This window comes from Nomascus leucogenys, chromosome 8 (assembly GCF_006542625.1).
Source record: "Nomascus leucogenys isolate Asia chromosome 8, Asia_NLE_v1, whole genome shotgun sequence".
In the NCBI taxonomy this organism is placed as follows: domain Eukaryota; kingdom Metazoa; phylum Chordata; class Mammalia; order Primates; family Hylobatidae; genus Nomascus; species Nomascus leucogenys.
Window position 1 is genome coordinate 46,814,138 of NC_044388.1, and position 21,880 is coordinate 46,836,017.

The 21,880-nt window shown below is 43.2% G+C and overlaps 1 protein-coding gene across 8 annotated transcripts; it reads left to right on the forward strand.

The window, feature by feature from the left end:
• The first annotated feature begins 1,929 nt into the window (after positions 1 to 1,929).
• AP3M2 (adaptor related protein complex 3 subunit mu 2) lies at positions 1,930 to 20,460 on the forward strand. 8 transcript variants are annotated; one of them, XM_003269629.2, is made up of 9 exons: positions 1,930 to 2,024; positions 3,528 to 3,872; positions 6,878 to 7,049; positions 11,559 to 11,696; positions 14,349 to 14,434; positions 14,711 to 14,844; positions 16,451 to 16,658; positions 16,953 to 17,097; positions 18,257 to 20,460. In XM_003269629.2, exons 2-9 carry the CDS (start codon positions 3,600 to 3,602, stop codon positions 18,355 to 18,357), a joined length of 1,257 nt encoding a protein of 418 aa, XP_003269677.1. In that variant the 5' UTR covers positions 1,930 to 2,024; positions 3,528 to 3,599; the 3' UTR covers positions 18,358 to 20,460. The 8 variants fall into 8 exon arrangements, with proteins under 8 accessions (XP_003269677.1, XP_030673047.1, XP_012363896.1 ...); XM_030817187.1 differs by lacking the exon at positions 18,257 to 20,460 and adding an exon at positions 17,484 to 18,249; XM_030817185.1 differs by having other exon boundaries at positions 1,986 to 2,019.
• Positions 20,461 to 21,880: the final 1,420 nt, after the last annotated feature.

Below are 21,880 nucleotides of genomic sequence, written 5' to 3' on the forward strand. Positions count from 1 at the left end.
GGGTTTCATCATGTTGGCCAGGCTGGTCTTGAACTCCTGACGTCAAGAGATCCGCCCACCTCAGCCTCCCAAAGTGTTGGGATTACAGGCGTGAGCCACCGCACCTAGCTCCAAGGGATTTTTGTCTTTTGTTTACTGGTTATATGTATCCAAGCACTGGAACAGTGCCTGGCACATGGTAGGGCTCACTAAATATTTATGGAATGGTACTTACAAATTATAAAACACAGTGTATGGCACACAGTGTTTTATAAATATTAACATTTCCAAGGTTCACAACCACTTGGCTCCTACTTACCTTTCCAGCCTCATCTCCCTGTGCTCTTCCTACTATTCCAGCTCAGCTATACTTGACTTGCTCATCTGCAGAGCCTTCCTTATGTACTTTTTTCTCTGTCCATCTATTCCTGCATTTGAGGGATCCATTCTCATTTTCAGGTTTCAAGGTAGAGGGTCTTCCCTGACTATAGGTCAGCCATCTCTACAGCACTCCTCCCACCCCCTACGCGTTCCTTATTCATCACACTGCATTGTAATCCCTTGCTTCTCATTTGTCTTTCCTGCTGCGCCCTGTAACCACAGGGACAATGCCTGTGACAGCAGTCATTGCAGCATCTCCAGCATCCAGCACAGGTCGATAAGTGGGGTTTTCGGCAAATGTTAATTCAGTGAATGAATGAGAAATGCTCACAGCAGCGACTGCATTTCTGCACCTTCGACACACATTATCACGTGTTGTTGTATCTTGTGCTGTTCCTTAGGGCATAACAATTGCTAGCATTTTCTAACTCAATCCTCACAACTCTAGGAGGGAGGTACTATTCACGTCCTTATTTGAGAAGTGAGGAACTTGAAGTTTAGAGGAGTTAAAGTTCCTTCTCACTGTCACCCAGGTTGTAAGTGTTGGAGCGGGTTCAAGCCAAGTCCTCTGGCACCAGCGTCCCTAAGCCCACCCTGAGTCACACCATTCTGCCATTTTGCTTCTGGCTTTTCTCCTTAGTTCAAAGTCAGCCAACTACCTGCCCTTAGCAAGCGTGGAGAGAACCCCCCGCACCACCTCAGCAAAGGACTTGTGTGTGGAGGAGCTGCCACCCACGCTCCATTTCACCAAAGTGAAAAGTAATGCCAGGGAGGGCGAACCCCTCATCGGCGAGGTCGCCACTGTCACCAGCGCCCACTGCTTGGTCTAAGGCTGGCGACGCCTCACCGCATCTGGGCCTGACTTCCTGCGTCACTGGGGCGACCCCTGGTCCTGACTTTCACTCCACGCTTTCGTGGATCATGACGACTGGGACCACTCAAAAGCGTATCCAAGTCCTGAGGTCTCCAAAGCGGTGGAGAGACCCGCCCAGCCCCTCACTCCCCGGCTGGGAACTGAGATTCTGGAGGGTGGGCGCCAGTGGGGCTGGGGGCCTCCAGAATCCGGGTACAGGGCTCGGCGTCCGAGGCTCCACCGCCAGCCGCGCCGACCTGACCCAGGGCCCGGTACAACAGAGAAGGCGGCTCTTCCCAAAGTCACCGATGGAGTGGAGGGTAGCCGCCGCCCTCAGGATTTATCACCCGCGAGGCGCTGTTAGCAACTCGTGCCCGGAAGCCACCCCGCCCCGGCACACACATACTCCAGCGCCCCCTCCAGGCGCACTCCGCAAACACGGGAGCGCGGCGGCCGCGCCAGCCCTTTGTGACTGGGTGACTGGGGCCGAGCTGCCCGCACTGTCTTCAACCTCCAATCAGGGCTCGGGGCCTCGGAGCTGCACCAATCGGAGATGACCGTGGCCTCAACAGGGCCAATCGGGGGACTGGAGCCCGACAACAGGGCAAGCCGCCAACAGCGATCAATCAGAGGGGAGGAGCGGCTCCCAGACGCCCAATCAGCGACCTTCAGGCGCAGATCGTGGGCGGAGCGGTCGCGAGGCCCGCGAGCCGGCCAATCAGCGGGCGAGCGGCTGCCTCAGCGCGCGCGGTGGGCGGGGCGGGGCCTGTCCGCGCCTGGGAGCAGTGGGCGCTGCGAGCAGCGAGGTCGGGTGAGGAGTAGGGACGACCCCGAGCCTGGGGCGGGGGCAGAAGCGGGGGCGCGTGAGGGTCGGGGCGGGGTCTCAGGATGCAGCCGGGCGGCCTCTCAGGGCTGCGGGACGCGGCGGGGAGAGGTGAGGGGCCGGGTTCAGGGCTCGGGGAGGGGGTCCGCCCAGGCGCCGCGGCTGCGGGCGGAGGGGACACTGTTGCCATGGCAGCGCACGTGCGCTCGCTGGAGCTGCCCGGCGCCCCTGCGTTCTTCACCCCGGAACGCATGTGCACCTTCAGCCAGGCCCCTAACCGACTGCGCCCCGCGGCCTCTGTCGCCGCCGGCTGTGGGCCGGGGCCAGCGCAGGGACCGCCCGCCTAGGCCGCCGCCTCTCCCTCGCACCCCCGGCTGCCCGGCTGTCCCTCCCTCCTGCTGTCTCGTCCGGGCAGCGTTGGACACCGCAGGCCTCTGCGTTTTGACCACTAGCGCCGGTTCGCGGAATGGACACATTCTGGGGACTGGCACCGGAGAGATGCAACCGTCTGAGGGCCTTGGGGTGTCTGTCCCCCAGAGGAATCTTTTTTTTTTTTTTGGAGGTGGGGGTCTCGCTCTGTTGCCCAGGCTGGTTTCGAACTCGTGAGCTCCAGCGGTCTGCCCGCGGAGGCCTCCCTAAGTGCTGGGATCACAGGTGGGAGCCCCAAGGGATCTTTTTAAATGTCTTACTGCATTAACAAGTGCCTAAGGAATGCTCAGAGAATAGCTCTGATTGGATGAATAAAGACCCCCAAGGGCAGCTTTCCATTCCTCCCACCAGTTCTTACAAGCAGAAATAGAAAGTGAACCACATATGTAATTGTACATGTTCTGGTAACCACTTTAAAATAATAAACCAGGTTAAATTAATTTTAATATATTTGATTTAACCCAGGAGATCCAAAATGTTATTACAACATATAATGAATATTAAATTATTGGTAAGATATTTGAAATTTTTTTTTTCATACAAAGCCTTCCAAATTTGTCGTGTGTCTTACACTTACAGCACATCTCAGTTCGCACCAGCCACCTTTCAAGTGCTCGCTGGTCCCGTAGTGGCTATCGTATTAAGCTGCGCATTTCTTGTGTATGTGTGAGCTGTTGCCAAAACATGACATCAAATTCAGTGTTCTTCGAAGCCCTCTTCAAAGAACTCTGATTGTGTTGCCGTCAGGCAACGCAAAACATGAGGCACGGTCCTTTTCTTCAAGGAGTTTGCAGTTCGGTTGAGAAAATAGACACCCACAGATTAAGTAGTATTTTAAATGGATGCAATTTGGGCGATAGTAAAGATAACTGGGAGTATATGATTGACAGTCAGATGACTGATCATTATCCTTTCGAATTCAAGGGAGGGCTATCTTCAGGCTCATGCAGGAGGGGAAGATTGGGCCTGGTCTTGAAAGATGGGTAAGTCTTGGACTGTTGGGAAAAGACGAGGAGGGCGTTTTGGTTGAATGGAACTGAATACCACTGCTTTTGTTTTTAGAGTTGAAAATTTACAGAGTCCTGAGGCTTTCAGACTGGAAAAGGCTTTCTTCTGTCGCTGACAATCGCCACCATGATCCATAGTCTTTTCTTGATCAACTCCTCTGGAGACATTTTCCTGGAGAAACATTGGAAAAGTGTGGTCAGCCGTTCTGTTTGTGATTACTTTTTTGAGGCGCAAGAGAGAGCTACTGAGGCAGAAAATGTGCCTCCAGTTATCCCTACCCCTCACCACTATCTCTTAAGTGTTTACCGCCACAAGATCTTTTTTGTGGCTGTGATCCAGACGGAGGTCCCCCCTCTGTTTGTCATTGAGTTTCTTCACCGAGTGGTGGACACATTTCAGGTTTGTGAATGTGGGAAAGTTCATATATGTAAACCGTGAAGTGTCTTTATAGTCCTGTTTCCATTGTATAAAGCCTCCATTAAGAAACTTAAAAAAAGAAATCAAAACTCTGGTATTACTCACTTCCTCTCCCATCTGATAAGATTCTGGTTTCTATTTATTGAATTGGCTGCATACAAAATGACAAATGGAATACTTGTGAACCTCTTGCGTGGGAAAGCCATCCTATTTGCGATGACTATATATAGCTTTTCTAGCTCTGATTCTACTTTTTGCTCACAAATTAGAGTTTAGATTGTTTTTGCCTGGTGGTCTTGATCCTAACCATTGTTACCTGCATTGCTTTGAGTTGCATCAGAAAGTGATTGTGTAAAGTTTTAGAAAAGAAAAAGTAGAAAAAGCTAAGGAATGCTTAATTTAACTGTCCCAGTCAGGGGTAATTCACGAACCTGTACTAGTTCTCAGGTTTGGGGTGGTTCTTTGTAGTGAGAGAGTGCTACTGATGAGCTCTGCTTGCAAAGATGAGATTAGGAAATCTCATGTGCCTGTAAGAATTTAAGTGAGCCATTTTATGAGGCAGTTTTCATTTTAAGGTTTTTCTTCAGGAATAGATTTTAAGAACTTAGGGGGTGATGTCTAAGGGAGGTCAGTGATACCAGGACACGACAACACTTGCAGCACAGGAGTTCAGACTGCACTGGCCCTGGATTCACACAGAGGAACCTTCTCCCAAAAGAACCAATCAACTTCTAACTGTTGTGGTTATTTGCATAACTCAAGTGAGAAGCAAGGGCCCTTTGGTTTAACTTCTGTGTCATATGAGGTCTGGAATGAGTCATGAACACTGGAATTGTGGAATTGGAGAAGAGAATGAGGACCCACACACGATGATAAAAGTTGAAAAGCAAGGCAAAGAGTTCCTTCTCTTGTACTCATATCTGCACCACGTCTAGAACAACTTCCCTTCCCAAGAGAATTAAAATACGTTTTATGTTTTTCCCTGCAATACTCTCTGATAGTACTACTATTCTGGAATTTCAATTCTCATGCAGCATACCGGCCCCTTTGCACAGTGAAAACGTAAGTATGATAAGCCCCAGTATGTGGAAGAACTAGAAGAACCCAGGAGTTGTGATCCTGAACAACTGGGCCTTGTTATGATTTCCACATGTGATACTTTACCCATTCTGAGACTAACAATCCCACTGGTGAAACTGACAGCCGCTATATGGCCATACTAATGTAACTTACTACAAGACAGGAAATAAGAAGAGTTGTTTGATCTAGTTGAAACCACAGAGGAATTTGGGAAAGCAGAGTAAAGTTGCTAATTTGGAAGTCTGAGACTTCAGAGCTTGTTATTTTTGAAGCGGTTGTTAAAAGTCAATGGACATCCAGATTCTCAGGTCTTCTCCGATGTGCGTCCTTTCCGGCAGCATGATTTTTCCAGGACCAGAATGTGACAGGAGCGGCCCCGCAATAGAATTGCAGGCTCACAGGCTGGCTGCAGCACTTGGCCGTATTGCGAGGCTCCTTTCCAGATGCTTAGTTCACATCATGCCTGGTTTATAAAACCTAGTGAGGTGTTCTATTTTTAAAAAATAAATCACTTTTGGGAAGGAAATGTGTGACTTTTTCTTCTTTTAAATTCTCATTCAAAATGAAAATTTTCCTCTTAAAAAGAGGAAATCTTTTTGTTTTAGGAATATATTCTTGACTCTTAGGTGACCCGGGTATTGGAATCTTGTGGATAATTGATGTTATCTAATGTAATTTAGACTCTAGTAGAGTCTGTTCAGTTTTGGATGTCAAAGAAATGGAAAGATGGTGAAACAACCTGGAAACCATACTTATCATGAACAGCGGAAGTATCTTGGAAGTGTGGCCCTGAGAAGAAAAAAACTGAAGTGAAAACTCGTAGTTTTCAAATAATTGCAGGGCTGTTACATACATTTGCTCTGTAAAACAGAGCTAGGAGGCAAATTTCAGTTTAGCAAAAGAAAGAACTTTGGAATGATCAGAGCTGCTCATGAATAGAATGGACTTTCTCAAAAGGAGTAAATTTTCCTTCATTCTATGAGTTCAAGAGGGTTGCGTGACCCTCTCAGAGGTCCTGGAAAAGACATACTGACATTGCTGGAAGGGAACATTGAATGGCCACAAACATTTCTTGCTAAATAATGATCACGCATTCCATTTTGTAGTGCTTTATAGTTTACAAAGTACATTCATGAGCGTTAGTGCTTAATTAGTCATGCCTAGTTCTTATAGCCCTGTACCTCCAGTGGTGTTATCCTGATTATACCATTAAAGAATCAAGATCAAAATTAATTAACATGACTTAATCTACAAATGACAAAATTACAATCCAGGTCTTCTGGTTTGAAATCCAGTGCTTTCCCACAATCCAGATAATTTAGCACGTAACATTAGCCTTTTAAATAAAAGGACAAAGAGTTCTTGGAATGCTAGCATCTTAAAGATAGTCCAAAGGAATTTTCAGGTGTGCTAGTCCAAAGGAATTTTCAGGTGTGCTAGCTTGTCCCCCTCATTTCATTTTTTTCCCCTCTCAACTCTTATTCACTGCATGAATGTTAAGAAATAGCACAGCAGTAGGGGTAAAGATTTTCATGTACTGTTCTTTGTTATATCAAGTATTATTTTGTATAATTCTTTCAAATTCTTGTTGATAAGCACATATAATCAAGATTCAATTTTGTATTCTGTGTATTTTATCAAGTTGAGGAAATTAACCCAAAAGATTTAAGTTCCTCTTGTTTGTAGAGGAAGCTGGGAATGACAATAGTACCATAAGCCAGTCTAGTGCTTTCTACCGAACAGACTGCCTAAGAGAACTGTGGTTTTGCTGCATTCCCTCATTGTAGAAGAGAAGCCCAGAAACACATGGAGAGGCCAGATCCTTGTTCTCTGTAGGCACGTTCTTTTATTTATTTATTTATTTTACAGTATCTGAGTGATGAATGCGTATATTCTGTCTCCATCAGGATTATTTTGGAGTCTGTTCAGAGCCAGTGATCAAAGACAATGTAGTTGTGGTTTACGAGGTATTGGAAGAGATGCTTGACAATGGTTTTCCATTGGCTACCGAGTCGAACATTCTTAAAGAACTCATAAAGCCTCCCACTATCCTTCGAACAGTTGTCAACACCATCACAGGTAAGGCGGAGGGGGAAACTGATAGAGAGTGGCCATCCTGCAGCCTGAGTGGCTTAGTCCGGTGTCGCACGTTGTTTTGAGTGTTTGTCTTTGGGGATTTCAGGTGTCCCAGTGCTTTAATTTTGCTCTTTGTTGTTTTTTTTTTTTTTTTTTTGAGACAGAGTCTCCCTCTGTTACCCAGGCTGGAGTGCAGTGGCGTGATCTTGGCTCACTGCAACCTCTGCCTCCTGGGTTGAAGTGATTCTCCTGCCTCAGCCTCCCAAGTAGCTGGGATTACAGGCATGCACCACCACACCCAGCTAATTTTTGTATTTTTAGTAGAGATGGTGTTTCACTATGTTGGCTAGGCTGGTCTTGAACTCCTGGCCTCAGGGGATCCACGTGCCTTGGCCTCCCAAAGTGCTGGGATTACAGGCGTGAGCCACTGCGCCTGGCCGCTCTCGTAGACTGAGTACAACCTGAAATAATATTTTTGCTTTGTGGAAAATACCCTGATTTTAATGACAAAATGAAGTGTTCTTTAAAAATATTTTTTTCTGATTACAGAAGAAACACATGATTATTGTAGAAACTTCAGAAATACAGAAAAGCACAAAGAATGCAAAAATTACTCTTAATCCCACCACACTTTTAACATGTGATATTTTATGAACATTATCCCATGATGATGTCTTCTACATGGTTTTTTTTTTTTTTTTTTTGAGATGGCGTCTTGCTCTGTTGCCCAGGCTGGAGTGCAGTGGTGCGATCTCAACTCACTGCAACCTCCGCCTCCCGGGCTCAAGCGATTCTCCTGCCTCAGCCTCCTGAGTAGCTGGGATTACAGGCACACGCCACCATGCCCAGCTAATTTTTATATTTTTTAGTAGAGATGGGGTTTCATCATGTTGACTATGCTGGTCTGTAATGCCTGACCTCAAGTGATCCACCCACCTCGGCCTAGCAAAGTTCTGGGATTACAGGTGGGAGTCGCTACGCCTGGCCTTCATTTTTAATAATTTATAGTTTTCTTCCATGTGGAGTGGACCCAAAGTTATTTACTGAATCCCTATTTATGATGTTACTGATTTTTTGTTCTTTTAAATAACAAGGATTACCATTCTCATACTTGAACCTTGGTGCACATCTGGGATGATTTCTTTAAAGTAGTAGAGGTAGCAATGCTGTGTCAAGGGGTGTATACATTTTAAGTACTGTAATGTGTTGCCCTCCAGAAAAGTTAGGCCAATTTCTACTTTCAGTAACAATTTCAAAGCACTGTAGTGAACCCTATTATTGTCATTAATAATTGTTTAGAAACATTGGCAATTTGATAGTTTATTGATATCTTGTATTTACACAGTCATTTTTTGTTATTAAGGAGACTAAAATCTTTTCAAGTATTTATTGACTATTTTTCCTCTATTGTGAATTACCTTTTCATGTCCTTTGTTCATTTTTTTGTTGTTGAAATGTATTTCTTTTTTCACATGGATTTAGAATCTCTTTTGTGGGAGATCTTTATGTCTTTTGATTACTGCATTACAGATATTTTCTTACAGTCTGTCACTTGTGATTTAGGTTTGTTCTGGTGGTGTTTAGCCACATTTTAAATGTTTTGATTTAATCAAATTAATCATTCTGTTCATTAAAGTTTTACATTTTGGGTCTTGTTTAATGCATAAGCAAGCATTTTCATGAAATTTTACAAACTGATTGAAAAATACATTTTAAAAGTATAAATATTGCAAGAATAGCCAGGACAGTTTTGGAAAAGAATTACAAAGGGGTTGTTGGGAGGATTTGTCCTGTCAAATATCACGACAAGTTAAGTTTGTATAGTACACAAGACAAATATTCGTACAGTAGACATCCTACAAGACCCAAGAGAGTTTTGAAAATAATATTTTTAAAAAGAGGAAAGATCAAATGTGTCCTACCAGATATCAGATATATTACAGGTTTAACATCCCAAATCCAAAATCCAGAATGCTGTACAATCCAAAACTTTTTGGATACTGACATGACACTCAAAGGAAATGCTCATTGGAGGATTTCAGATTTTTGAATTTGGGATGCTCAACTGGTATAATCCAAATATTCCAAAATTTAAAAAAATCCAAAATTTGAAACACTTCTGGTCCCGAACATTTCAGGTAAAGATTACTCAATCTGTATGAAGTTTGGGTAGTTTTTAAAATTTGGTATTTGTCCGTAACAGACAGATAGGTCATTGGGATAAAATAGTTCAGAAACAGACCGTTGCTTTTATAGGAATTTGGTGTAGATAGATGTGGTCATTTATTGAATCAGTGGACCAGGGGCTGGTTGTTAACTATATTGTATTAGGACAGTCAGCTTCAATATGGAAAAAATTAAGTGCCTCCACTTCACACTATACACAAAATAAAGTCTAGCTAGGTTAAGGAGTTAAACACAGACTTTGTAATTATTAGACAAAAACAGGAGAATGTCTTTTTGATCTCAGAGAAGGGAAGATCTTTTTTAAAAGTCTAGTTTGTGATTTTATTTTTGGATTTAATTATTTAATCCATTTGAAAATTATCGCCGGGCACAGTGGCTCACGCCTGTAATCCCAGCACTTTGGGAGGCCGAGGTGGGTGGATCACGAGGTCAGGAGATCGAGACCATCCTGGCTAACATGGTGAAACCCCATCTCCACTAAATGTACAAAAACTTAGCCAGGTGTGATGGCGGGCGCCTGTAGTCCTAGCTACTTGGGAGGCTGAGGCAGAGAGAATGGTGTGAACCCGGGAGACAGAGCTTGCAGTGAGCAGAGATCGTGCCACTGCACTCCAGCCTGGGCGACAGAGGGAGACTCTGTCTCAAAAAAAAAAAAAAAAAAAGAAAAGAAAAGAAAATTATCTTGGTGTGCAGCAATAATGTTTATTTCTTCAAAAGAGTTTTCCTAGCACCATTGTGTAATTTATCCTTTTCCCCTGTTTTAGAATGACATTCCTATCTTGTCCTGTCATTATGGATTCTTGGTCTGTTTTTAGGCTTTCCTGCCTTTTCCCTAGACTGCTTTGATTATTATATCTTGATGATACATTTTAATACATAGTTCCTCTTTTTAAGGAAACAAATTTGGTGGTTTCTTCAATATTCTGAGTTCATTTTAAGCCTTAAAAGCTTTGTTAGTGCCTGAATCATTTACGAATATTATGAAGTGAATTAAGCCTGTATCTCACTTTAATCTAGAAAAGAGTATCTAAGAACCACTTTTGAAAAGTTGAAATGGGACTGACATATTGGCTCACGCCTGTATCCAATACTTTAGGAGGCCGAGGCAGGAGGATCAGTCAAGCACAGGAGTTCGAAACCAGCCTGGGCAACTTGATGAAACCCTGTCTTTACAAAAAATACAAAAATTAGCCAAGCATGGTGATGCATGCCTGTGGTCCCAGCTACTCTGGAGGCTAAGGTGGGAGGATCACTTGAGCCCAGGAGGTCGAGGCTGCAGTGAGTTATGATTGTGCCTATGAATAGCCACTGAACTCCAGCATGGGCAACATAGGAAGACCCTATCTTTTAAAAAATTTTTTTAGCTGGGCACGGTGGCTCACACCTGTAATCCCAGCACTTTGGGAGGCCGAGTCGGGTGGATCACAAGGTCAGGAGTTCAAGACCAGCCTGGCCAACGTAGTGAAACCCCGTCTCTACTGAAAATACAAAAATTAGCCGGGTGTGGTGGCACACGCCTGTAGTCCCAGCTACTCGGGAGGCTGAGGCAGGAGAATTGTTTGAACCCGGAAGGCAGAGGTTGCAGTAAGCCAAGACTGCATCACTGCACTCCAGCCTGGGCGATAGAGCGAGACTGTATCTAAAAAAAATTTTTTTTTAAAGACAGAAAATAAAAGGATCCAGGTAATGGAAGAAGGAAATAGAATTTAAATTAATGTATTTTATTATGTCAGTATAAAACCTTTTGAATTAAAAAAAAATTTATGCCAGTAAAGGAAAAAACAAGTGAAGGAATTGATCTACAATTCTTAAAGACAGGAAGAGATCAAATTTGTATTCTTTTCCTAAGTTTCAGTGTTGGAACTTAGGAATGAGACAGATCATATTGATATGTACATTTTAATACCTACTATAAATGTACCTAAGAACCTACCTCAGGCTCAAATACTGTTTTTACCCATGAAATTTTTATATCAATACGTAGATTACGAACTCTACTGAAAGCCAATACATTATTTAAGCTGCAAGCTATTGTGGAATCTGAGATACTAAGTTCAGGTTACTTTCAAAACCAAAATATGATATCTGTTTCTCCGGTAACTTTTTCTTAAGCCTTTATTCTGTTCGAAGAGGCAGACCAGATGGCAACAAGGGGTTTTAAAAATAGACTAGTTTACCCCATATAGAAGTTGGGAAAAATCTCATCTGTTTGAAAAATTCTTCAATTGAGTGCATGAATAGTGGGAGCATAGAAACTTCTAGGGAGGTGTTCTGTGGTTCTAGAGTCAAAATGGTGTTAAAATACAGTAATATTAATTGCCTCAGGAAGCACGAATGTGGGTGACCAGCTTCCCACTGGGCAGCTGTCAGTGGTGCCTTGGCGACGGACTGGGGTGAAATACACCAACAATGAGGCCTATTTTGATGTGATTGAAGAGATTGATGCAATTATTGATAAATCAGGTAGGTGCTTTTAATATGTTCTCAGAAATACGAAAATAGAAAGGGGCCTCTTTCATATAATGCTTGTAGTTTCAGAATTAACCCCCATTCAAGGTCATTCACTTTAATTTAGTGCCTACTTTGTGCCAGGCACTGTGCTGCATACTGGGAACGGACGTTAATATTATGATGCAGACCAGGGTTTATTTCATACTTTTACTTGCTTTATTGGTCTTATCCTCTTGAATAAAAAAGAGAAGTAACAGGCCAGATGCAGTGACTCACGCCTATAATCCCAGCACTTTGGGAAGCCGAGGCGGGAGGATTGTTTGAGCTCCAGAGTTTAAGACCAGCCTGAGCAACATAGTGAGACCCTGAGCAACATAGTGAGACCCCATCTCCACAAAAAGTGAAAAAAATTACCTGAGCATAGTGGTGCATGCCTGTATTCCTAGCTTCGTGAGGGGCTGAGGTGGGAGGATTGCTTGAGCCTGGGAAGTTGAGGTTGCAGTAAGCCCTGATCATGACACTGCACTCCAGCCTGGGCAACAGCAAGACCCTGTCTCAAAAAAAAAAAAAAAAAAAAGAAAGAAGTAACAAATTAACTTCTTCTTGATTAAATTTCCTTCTTGAAAGTATTTGGCTCCCGGTTCTGATGGCAGAACTAAAGTTGTAATCACAAAATTCAGGGAGCCGCCTTTTCTGTGTGTTCTGAATTAGGTAAATATGACTAGAAGTCCTGGAGCTTCAGAATTTGTAGAAGCCAGTCATGATGGTATGAGCCTATAGTCCCAACTATTGGGAGGCTGAGGGGAGAGGATCACTTAAGCCCAGTAGTTGGAGACTGCAGTGAGGTATGATTATGCCTGTGAATAATAGCTGCACTCTAGCCTGGGCAACATAGTGAGACCCTGTCTTTAATTAAAAAGAAAAAAAATTGTAAAAAGTCCTTTTCACGTTAGTGAAGTTATTCATTCAGTAGATGTTTATTGGAAACGTGCATCATAGCACAGTGCTAGATAGTGGGCACTCGATGATGAGTAAGACATAGTCTGTGGCTGCAGAAAGCTTAGTGAAGTCTAGTGAGGGCGAGAGGAAGGTAAAAAGGTGGAGCATGTGAGAGGTACCCACCCCTGAGCAAAGCGCAACAGAGAGGTGGGGGTATTTATGCTTCATCGGTGGATTGAAATGAAGTTATTAAGATGTGTGGATTTGGGAGCAAAGTATGCGTAAACATCACAATATTGAGCAAAAAATCAGATGCATAAGATTATAGACAGTGGGATTACATGTATATGAAGTTTGAAAACAGATGCAATTTAGTCTAAGGTAATAGAAGTCAGAATTTTGGGGATGTGGATTACCTGGGATGGGTAAGAGGGAGCGCTTGGATGCTGAAAATGTTCCGTATCTTGCTGTAGCTAGTATTTGCATCAATGTATATATATTTAAAAATGCATTGAGCTGTATACACTTTAAGATTTTTACATTTTACTGTTTACCTCAATGAGAAAGTAAAATATATATGGCCAGATCATGAAGAACCTTGCCTGCCAGTTTAAGGTGGGCAGATGTGAGTGATTGAAGAGTTTTAAGTTGGGAATGACTTGATGAGACTTGTAGTTTAGAGCGATGAGTCTGGCTGCTGTGTGAAGAATGGCCTGAAGTGGGGTGGGCCTAAAGGCAGGGAGCAGCTAGGAGGCTGCAATCCAGGCCCAAAACATAGACGTCCATAGTGCAATGAGGACAGAGAGGAGTGCACAGACCAGAGAGAGGTGAGTCCTCGAAAAGAAAGGAACTGATGAGTGGCTGGATGTGGGCGGAGGAAGTGGACGTCGTCAGGGATGTGTCTGTGTTTCTGGCTTAGGCAGCAGGATAGATGGTGCCATCACACAGATGTGGAAATGGGAGCACCGGGTTCAGGGCATGAGAGAATGGACTCACTTCTGACATGTGCCTCAGTGTCATCCAAGTGGAGATGTCCATTGGGCAGGAGTGGGGCTGAACTTGAAAAAAGAATAGGTAATGATAGGCTGTAAATGAACATTGAAGCCTTGGGAAGTAGGTAAAATAACCCAGGAGAATGTGTAAAGTGAAAGAAAATAGAAGTTCAGAACTGAAAAAGCATTTAAGGGATGTGCAAAGAGAACCTGCCGAAGACCCTGAGGAAGAGGAGCTGGGAAAATAGGAGGACACCAGGAGAGGTTAGGAGGGAGGGACGTTTGAGAAGGCAGAAGTGATTGACAGGTACACATGCCACATAGAGGACCTGTAGAATAGAGACCGGGAGTGACCACTCACTTTGGCAGCAGAGCTTATTGGCGACCTTAGGGAGAACAGTTTCTGATAGGAAATTTTCTGAACCATTGGCTAAAATAATGATGCTCTGTTTAATTCTGATATTAGACTGAAAACTCCTTTAGGCTAATAACTACCTCATTAATCTTTTTATCACCGTTACCTCACCATAGTGTCTCATACTTGATGTGCAGTTGATAAGTGTGCAGAATGATGGATAGATGGATTGTATAAATGGATGGCTAAACAGAAGGAAAGAAAGAGAGAGAGGAAGGGGAGGGAGAGAGGAAGAGAAGGAGAGAGGAGATAAGTTTGTTGAGAAGGACAGAGAAGTATTCAGTAATCTGTGTTCTTTTTGTCTTATTCCTGTCTCAGGCTCCACAATTACTGCTGAGATCCAGGGGGTGATTGATGCCTGTGTCAAGCTGACTGGCATGCCAGACCTTACACTTTCCTTCATGGTAAAATCCTGGGCCAGAGATTGAGTTCTTGGGATGAGAAATTAAATGCTGCTGGAAAGACAGAGTAGTGGGAATGGAATAGAACAAGAAGAAATAATTAGGACAGCCATGAAGCTTGTCTCAGGCTTGAATTTTCTAGAAGTTACTACTTGATTTCTGTGTGTGTGTGTGTGTGTGTGGTGTGTTTTAATTAAAAACAGCATTTAAATTGCTTTCCTGAAAGCACTGCGGGTGTTTAATGCCCACTTCTTGCTTCTCCTCTCCTGGTGACTGTAGAACCCTAGGTTGTTGGATGATGTCAGCTTCCATCCTTGTGTTCGTTTCAAGCGCTGGGAATCTGAGCGCATCCTCTCCTTCATCCCTCCTGATGGAAACTTCCGCCTGCTGTCTTACCATGTCAGTGCACAGAAGTAAGCAGCTCTTATAATTAAGAATGGAATCTGTGTATGTACATGTATGTGGAAACCGTATCTGTAGTGATTAAGAACTCAGGCTCTAGAGTTACCTGGGTTCACATTCCAGCTTCTGTGGTTACTAATTGGGTAACCTCAGGTGAGTTGCTTAACCTCTATGTATCTCTTTTCTCATCTGTAAATGGAAAATAATAAAAGTACCTTGTTCTGAAGATTGAATAAGAGAATCTGAATAGTGCCTAAAACAAAGAAGTGCTCATCAAGTTTGCTGTTATTTTTGTTGTTATGTGTCTAAACAAGAACATTATTCTCTCAAATCAGAATCTGGGTATACTGTGTTCAATATCCCTGATCTAAAAGAAGCATTAAGTTATGCTATGAAAAAGCATAAAATGCAGTGATTTTTGGTCTTGAACATTCTCTTTAATTTAGAATCTAAAGGCTTTTGGAAGCAGTTTTGTATAGTATAAGGTATGCAGACAGAAGAGAGTCAGGAGGCCTCAGAGCCACCAGTCCCTTCCCGTGTGATGTGGAATGAATCATTTGGGAAAATATCTGAGTGCTTGAGGTCAAAGCCTCTGGAATCAGACTCCCTGGACTTAAACCCCATCTTCAGTACTTAGAACCTTGGGCAAGTTACTTAATCTCAGTTAAGTATAAGGACATCAGTATTCATCTATAAAATCAGTACTTACTGCATAGTTACAGTAGCAGTATCTACTTCATAGTTATTGGGAGGATTAAACACAGTAGGAGTTAAATGGATAGACACCATTTAGCATAGTGACTGGCAAACAGGAAGTACTCAATAAATGTTAGGAACTATTATTACTTCAGGGTTATTCCGTGACTTCTCTGAATCCTTTTCTTCTGTCAAATCATGACAGCCTACCCTACCTTATGGGGTTTTTGTAAGGACCAGATGAGGTCAGATGAAGGCATTCTAAAAAAATTATAGAGACAAGAGGATCACTTGAGCCCAGGAGTTCGAGACCAGCATGGGCAACATGGCCAAACCTTGTCTCTAGAAAAAAAAAAAAAAAAAAACGTAAAAATTAGCGGGGTGTGATGTGTGCCTGTGGTCCCAGCTTCTCAGGAGGCAGAGGTGGGAGGATCACTTGAGCCTGGTAGGTCGAGGCTGCAGTGAGCTATGATCATGCCACCGCACTCCAACCAGGCTGACCGAGCCAGACCCTATCTCAAAAAAAAAAAAAAAAAATTATAAAAGGTCCATGAGCTATGAATATTATTCTCCCCAGTGCAAATGATGATTGGTCACATGTTACCAGTTAAAAACATAGAGACATAACGACAATACATTTTTGTACATTATGCTTTTGTCATAGTAGTATACTTCTTGATTTTGTTTATATTATTCAGAGTCATTAGAAAAGTTAATTTACTTACTAGACAGTATCTTAGCTTTTCAAAAAGAAAAAATTAGATTACTGGGGTTTTTTTCTGTTTATTTTTTCAGATATAAAGTAAGGACATAGTTAAGGGAGAAGAAGCTACCCACAGGGCAGAAAGAGCATCATGTGAAAGGAAGAACTACCATTTTCCCAGTGCACGAATGAAATGACTCTTTGTCTCTCATTTCCAGTCTGGTTGCAATCCCAGTGTATGTCAAACATAACATCAGTTTCCGGGACAGTAGTTCCCTTGGACGCTTTGAAATAACGGTGGGACCCAAGCAGACGATGGGGAAGACCATTGAGGGAGTGACTGTCACCAGCCAGATGCCCAAGGGAGTCCTGAATATGAACCTTACTCCATCACAGGGGACGCACACATTCGACCCAGTCACAAAGGTAGGGATGAGCAGGACATCTTGAATTGCTGATGTTAAGCAGAAACCAGTCTGCAGGCTCTCTGCATAGACTCTAGACCTTGTTTGGAAGGTGAGATGAATCAAAGGGACCTTGTTTTCTCCTGCGAGGTAACTTAACAGTAACACATAGGATTCTCAATGGAAAGATACCCAGAGGCAGCACATAATGTTGTGGACAGGTGCCCTGAGTTTAGATCTCAGCCACCTCAAATGCAGGATTCTGCTGTAACTATTTTTTGGAAAGACCACTTCTCCATTTTTATTTTCTTTGAAGATGCTGTCTTGGGATGTAGGAAAAATAAATCCACAAAAGCTACCAAGTTTGAAGGGGACCATGAGTCTTCAGGCTGGAGCTTCCAAACCAGATGAAAACCCCACAATTAACCTGCAGTTTAAGATCCAGCAGCTGGCCATTTCTGGTGAGTGACCCAGAGCTCAAGAGGCTCCAAAGGGAACAAAAACGGCTTTCTGCCACATGGCGCAGGCACCAGGAAGCCTTTCTGGGCTTCCTGTTTACAAGGTTTAGTTTCATTACCTGATATACAATCTTTAGTAACATCTTTTCTGGCATGTTTCTGGGGAAAATTTACAATCCTTCCTTTGAAGTTGGCATAAGTGACCTGAATAAAAGTGTCTAAGACACACTGAGAAAGAAACAGTATTGGTAGAAGGAAATATTCACCAGCCATTTTTGGATCATCTTAGGGTTATTCATTTCAGGTTCCCAAGGTTTTCAGTATGAGAATCCATGTGCATTCTCAGCTATAACTGAAGAGTAATTTCCACTCCTTTCTTCTGATTTCAGAAGACTTTCATGTTTGCTCTTATTTCTCTTTTGGAACCACTGGGCCTTTCCAGGTCAGTTCACTGTAGTCTGTGCCGACCTTAGCACGACAGTCATCGGTTACCACTTTGGGGGCATTTACCATGTTCCAGGCACTGTTTTAAGCTCTTTTCATGTGTTTTCTCTTTTAATCCTTAGAAACTCTGTGATGTGGAAAAGAGGTGACTTTAGCTTTATATGAAGTTTCTGTTTTTCTGTACAAACAGGCCTTATGTAATTTAAGTGATTGGAATTCATTTGAAGTATAAGCTCTTCCATCTTGAACCAATAAACTATAAAGCTCTATACAATATAAAATATTCTTAGCTTAGTCTAGTTAGAATACTTAGGAAGCATTCATTTATTAATTTATTACTTTCATTGTTAATTCTTTTAGTTATAATTTACTTCATTATTCATTTGTTTTGTTATTCATTCATTTATTCAGTCCAATAATTTGAGAAAAATCATGCAGTGGTCTAATTTTTTCCTTTTCCTCATTTTAGTCTACACATTACTTTGTGCCCTTTCCACTTCAGGGACAGGTCTTCTCATAGGTAGCTTGTCTGTTGGAGCCTTTTTTTGCTGTCAGTATCTGTCCCAAGACTGGAGAATCCATCTGCTCTGCATAAGTGGTTCCCTGTCACAGCAATGTCGGTCCCACTGACCTCAGTGTATTGAAGTGAACAGAAACAGGCGACCTGCTCCTTTTGAATAATACTCATGTCTATTTTCCCTCTCTCCTTCCTTTCTAGGACTCAAGGTGAATCGTCTGGATATGTATGGAGAAAAGTACAAACCCTTTAAGGGCATAAAATACATGACCAAAGCTGGAAAGTTCCAAGTTCGAACCTGAAGGGAGCATTTGCTGAGGGAATAGTCTTGCACACTTTTTCATTTCTTACTTGTCTAAGAGTAAAAAAAATATATCAGCCTGTCTCCTAGGTCAGTTCCCTCCTGGACCCACCCGCTCCCTTTTTTCCTTAGCCTTCGGTGCCATGGAACTAATCAAGGGAGGAAAAGGTCACCAGGGAGAACTGGACAGAACTGAAACACAGCAACACCAGTTCTCAAGGACAAGGTGTGTGATGGGGATAGGAAGCTTGGTGCTTATGTAACCATTTTAAACGTGGTTTCTATAGGAAAGACCAACATTTGTTTAGCTTGCTTGGCTTTAAAGTCGATGAAAGACTTCTTTGTTGATTTTTTAAGACAGAAAGATTAGAAAGAAAGAAAGATGGGAAGAAAATGAATGTTAGTCAAGGAAAGGCCAGTTAAGGATCTGATCTATGAAGGAGAAGAAAGAGGGAAAAGAAGTAAAGGAGTTAGGAGGAGACACTTAAATGAAAGATTGGCAAGAAAAGTGGTCAGACTCTACCTTAAGGAGGGATGGGAAGGAAAAGAGTTGAGTTGGTTTCTTTCTAATTCCTCTACTCATGTAGAAAACACTTGTACTTCTGGAAATGGACTGGAAACTTTTTAAATTTGAGTCCACTATTGACATGGAAACCCCAGTGGAATCAGATTTTCCCTCGAAGACCATGATGGTATCGGACTAGTTTTCAGACACTGCCTGTTGCTGTCCATTAGCACTTGGTCTCTTATCTTCAGTGAGAAGGTTACCCGTCGTCTTCCCATGGTGGCTGCCTAAAATGCTTCTTTTCTAACCCAAAACAGTTCTACTCACATCCTTTACAGAATTCACCAGCCATTTCTACAGGATTTTTTAAAAGTAAGAGAGTTTCAGAGAAGCCAATCCCATAATCCCCAGTGCAGCCAGGGTTTGTGTGTCATCGTACTGGAGTAGAGAGGGCCAACTCTTCCCATGAAGGTGGGCACGGCTGTGAGTGAGTGAGCTCATATCTCCATTTGTCAGTGCTGGACTGGTACCAGATTGTAACCTTCCCGTTGGTCGGAAACTTTTCCATCTGTCGCCCTAGAAAAAGAGAAAGCTTACCATCGAGGATGTGGTTGATCCTTGAAACTGCTTGGTAAAGTTATTTCCTCACAGTCTTTTCTTTTGTACTCTATCATGTATTCATTAATATCTACCAGTCCCTTTTCATTCTAAGACAAAACATTTCCCCTAAATCTCTGAATAAAATCAGTGCTGTAGGAAGATGGACTGTGTTGATCGTGGGTGTAAGCAACACAGTTTAAGAAACATGGCAACTAAAGGGATACCTCAGGCTTTCTTTCCCAGTGGGTCATTTTTGTCCTAGTTCAGTGCATCTATTACTATTGAAATATTTATACAAAAGGTTTTTTGTTTAATTATAGCTTAAGGAATGATACTGTGCTCTGCTTCGTGCATGGAGAAAAAGGAAGACCCGTACTCTTCACACCCTAGAGCTTTTCTCTAAATATTGTGCAAAGTTTTTGCTAGTTTTATCTTCCGACTTTGGGACTAGTTTTTGCTGCAGAGTTATGTTGCTTTGTGATTTTCCTCTGGGATAAAGTGTACTGTACACAACCAGATGTGTTCCACACTCCATCACTCCACAATTTGTCCTGGAGTGACATACACATCCACCACGGAAAGGGAAGCGTCTCTGCCTGTGGATTCCCAAGTACTTGGAAGCACCTCTCTTGAGGAACCTACAGGATTCTAAGGTTTCCTAGGTCACTGAACAACTAATCTTGGTCCCTGAATATTTCTAGGTTTGTAAGTGCAGCAGTTTTATTTCCTCTAGAACTCATCCTGTTTCAAGGGAAGTACCTAAGAAGATATAGAGTGTTTCTAAGGTAAGGGACCTGCAGGTGTAAGCATAGATGAAATAACTGTCCTGTCACGTGTGCAGCAGGCGGTGGATCGCATCAGGCTTCGCTGCCACCATCCCTGCAGTGTCAGCATAAGCAGTGCAGGGTGTCTCCATCAAGCCGTTTGGTTCCAAGTGTGTTTAACATGTGCAGAAGTAGCTTCTCTGTTTAAGTTTAATAAAGTTGAGTTTCACCAGTCCTCTGTGTCCTAAGTGGTTTGTTACCAGAACTAACAATAATGCTATGCCACTCAAACCTCAGTAGAAGCAGTGAGTAAGGAACTCATCGACTCAGGAGGATCTTAACTGCTTCTGTCCTGTCCAGCCAGCAGACCTAAAGCATGTGTTTCGATTGATTCTTTGGTCACATCTGGAAGATAGCAGATGCTGATACTACCGCCATTTTTAGGGTTGTGAGCATAAGGTCCAGATCCACCTGGTTATTTTTCACCAGGGTTTTAAAAGACGAAACCGTTGAAGCTGCTGGCATTTAGTCCAGCGCTTTCCCCATTCTCTTGACCTGCTTCTCTTGTCTTGTTAATTCAGGCATGAAACAGGGTGTCGCAGTACTCTGGCGTCTTTATTCCAGGAGAGGCTTCTTACAAGATAAGGCACCGGGAGTCGATTGTTACACCACACCTGTAACAATTTTCTATAAACATCTCATGGCCATCAAAAAGCCTTAAAACTCAATGCGTACTCGCTGTGAGTGTTCAGTGCCAGCTAGTGCTCCACCCCTTCTCCCTCTCAGCCAGACTGCCTCTTCGCCTGTGCTCCCGGTGCTCTGACCCTGTTGGTGGGACAGGAAGTTGGTTGTATACATGTACTTTTCTCTGTGGCCGGTAGGTGGGGACTCCGTGCCATCAATACTCATTATTTCAATTGTTAGTTTTTTTTGTTTTTTTTTTTGTGGGGGGTACGGAGTCTTGCACTGTTGCCCGGGCTGGTGTGCAGTGGCGGGATCTCGGCTAACTGCAATCTCCGCCTCCTGGGTTCAAGCGATTCTCCTGCCTCAGACTCCCGAGTAGCTAGGATTACAGGCACCCGCCACCATGCCCAGCTAATTTTTTTTTTGCATTTTTAGTAGAGACAGGATTTCACTATGTTGGCCAGGCTGGTCTTGAGATCTGCCCGCCTCGGCCTCCCAAAGTGCTAGGATTACAGGCATGAGCCATTGCGCCTGGCCAACTGTTAGATTTTTTTTTTTTTTTTTTTTGAGGCGGAGTCTTGCTCTGTCGCCCTGTCTGGAGTGCAGTGGCGGGATTTCGGCTCACTGCAAGCTCTGCCTCCCGGGTTCACGCCATTCTCCTGCCTCAGCCTCAGAGTAGCTGGGACTACAGGAGCCCGCCACCATGCCCCACTAATTTTTTTTTTTTTTTTTTTTTTTTTTTTTTAGTAGAAATGGGGTTTCACTGTGTTAGCCAGGATGGTCTCGATCTCCTGACCTCGTGATCCGCCCGCCTCGGCCTCCCAAAGTGCTGGGATTACAGGCGTGAGTCATTGCACCCGGCCCTGTTAAAATTTTTAAAAGGAAATTTGACCAGCCTGGCCAACATGGCAAAACCCATCTCTACTGAAAAATACAAAAATTAGCTGGGCCTGGTGGCAGGCGCCTGTAAT

What these genes read in the sequence shown, in the direction of transcription:
- AP3M2 (XM_003269629.2), top strand. Translation starts at nt 3,600, where the DNA reads ATGATCCATAGTCTTTTCTTGATCAACTCCTCTGGAGACATTTTCCTG. An exon ending in AGTTGTCAACACCATCACAG is followed by an intron (nt 7,050 to 11,558) that starts GTAAGGCGGAGG and finishes TAATTGCCTCAG; the next exon opens with GAAGCACGAATGTGGGTGAC. An exon ending in TACCATGTCAGTGCACAGAA is followed by an intron (nt 14,845 to 16,450) that starts GTAAGCAGCTCT and finishes TCTCATTTCCAG; the next exon opens with TCTGGTTGCAATCCCAGTGT.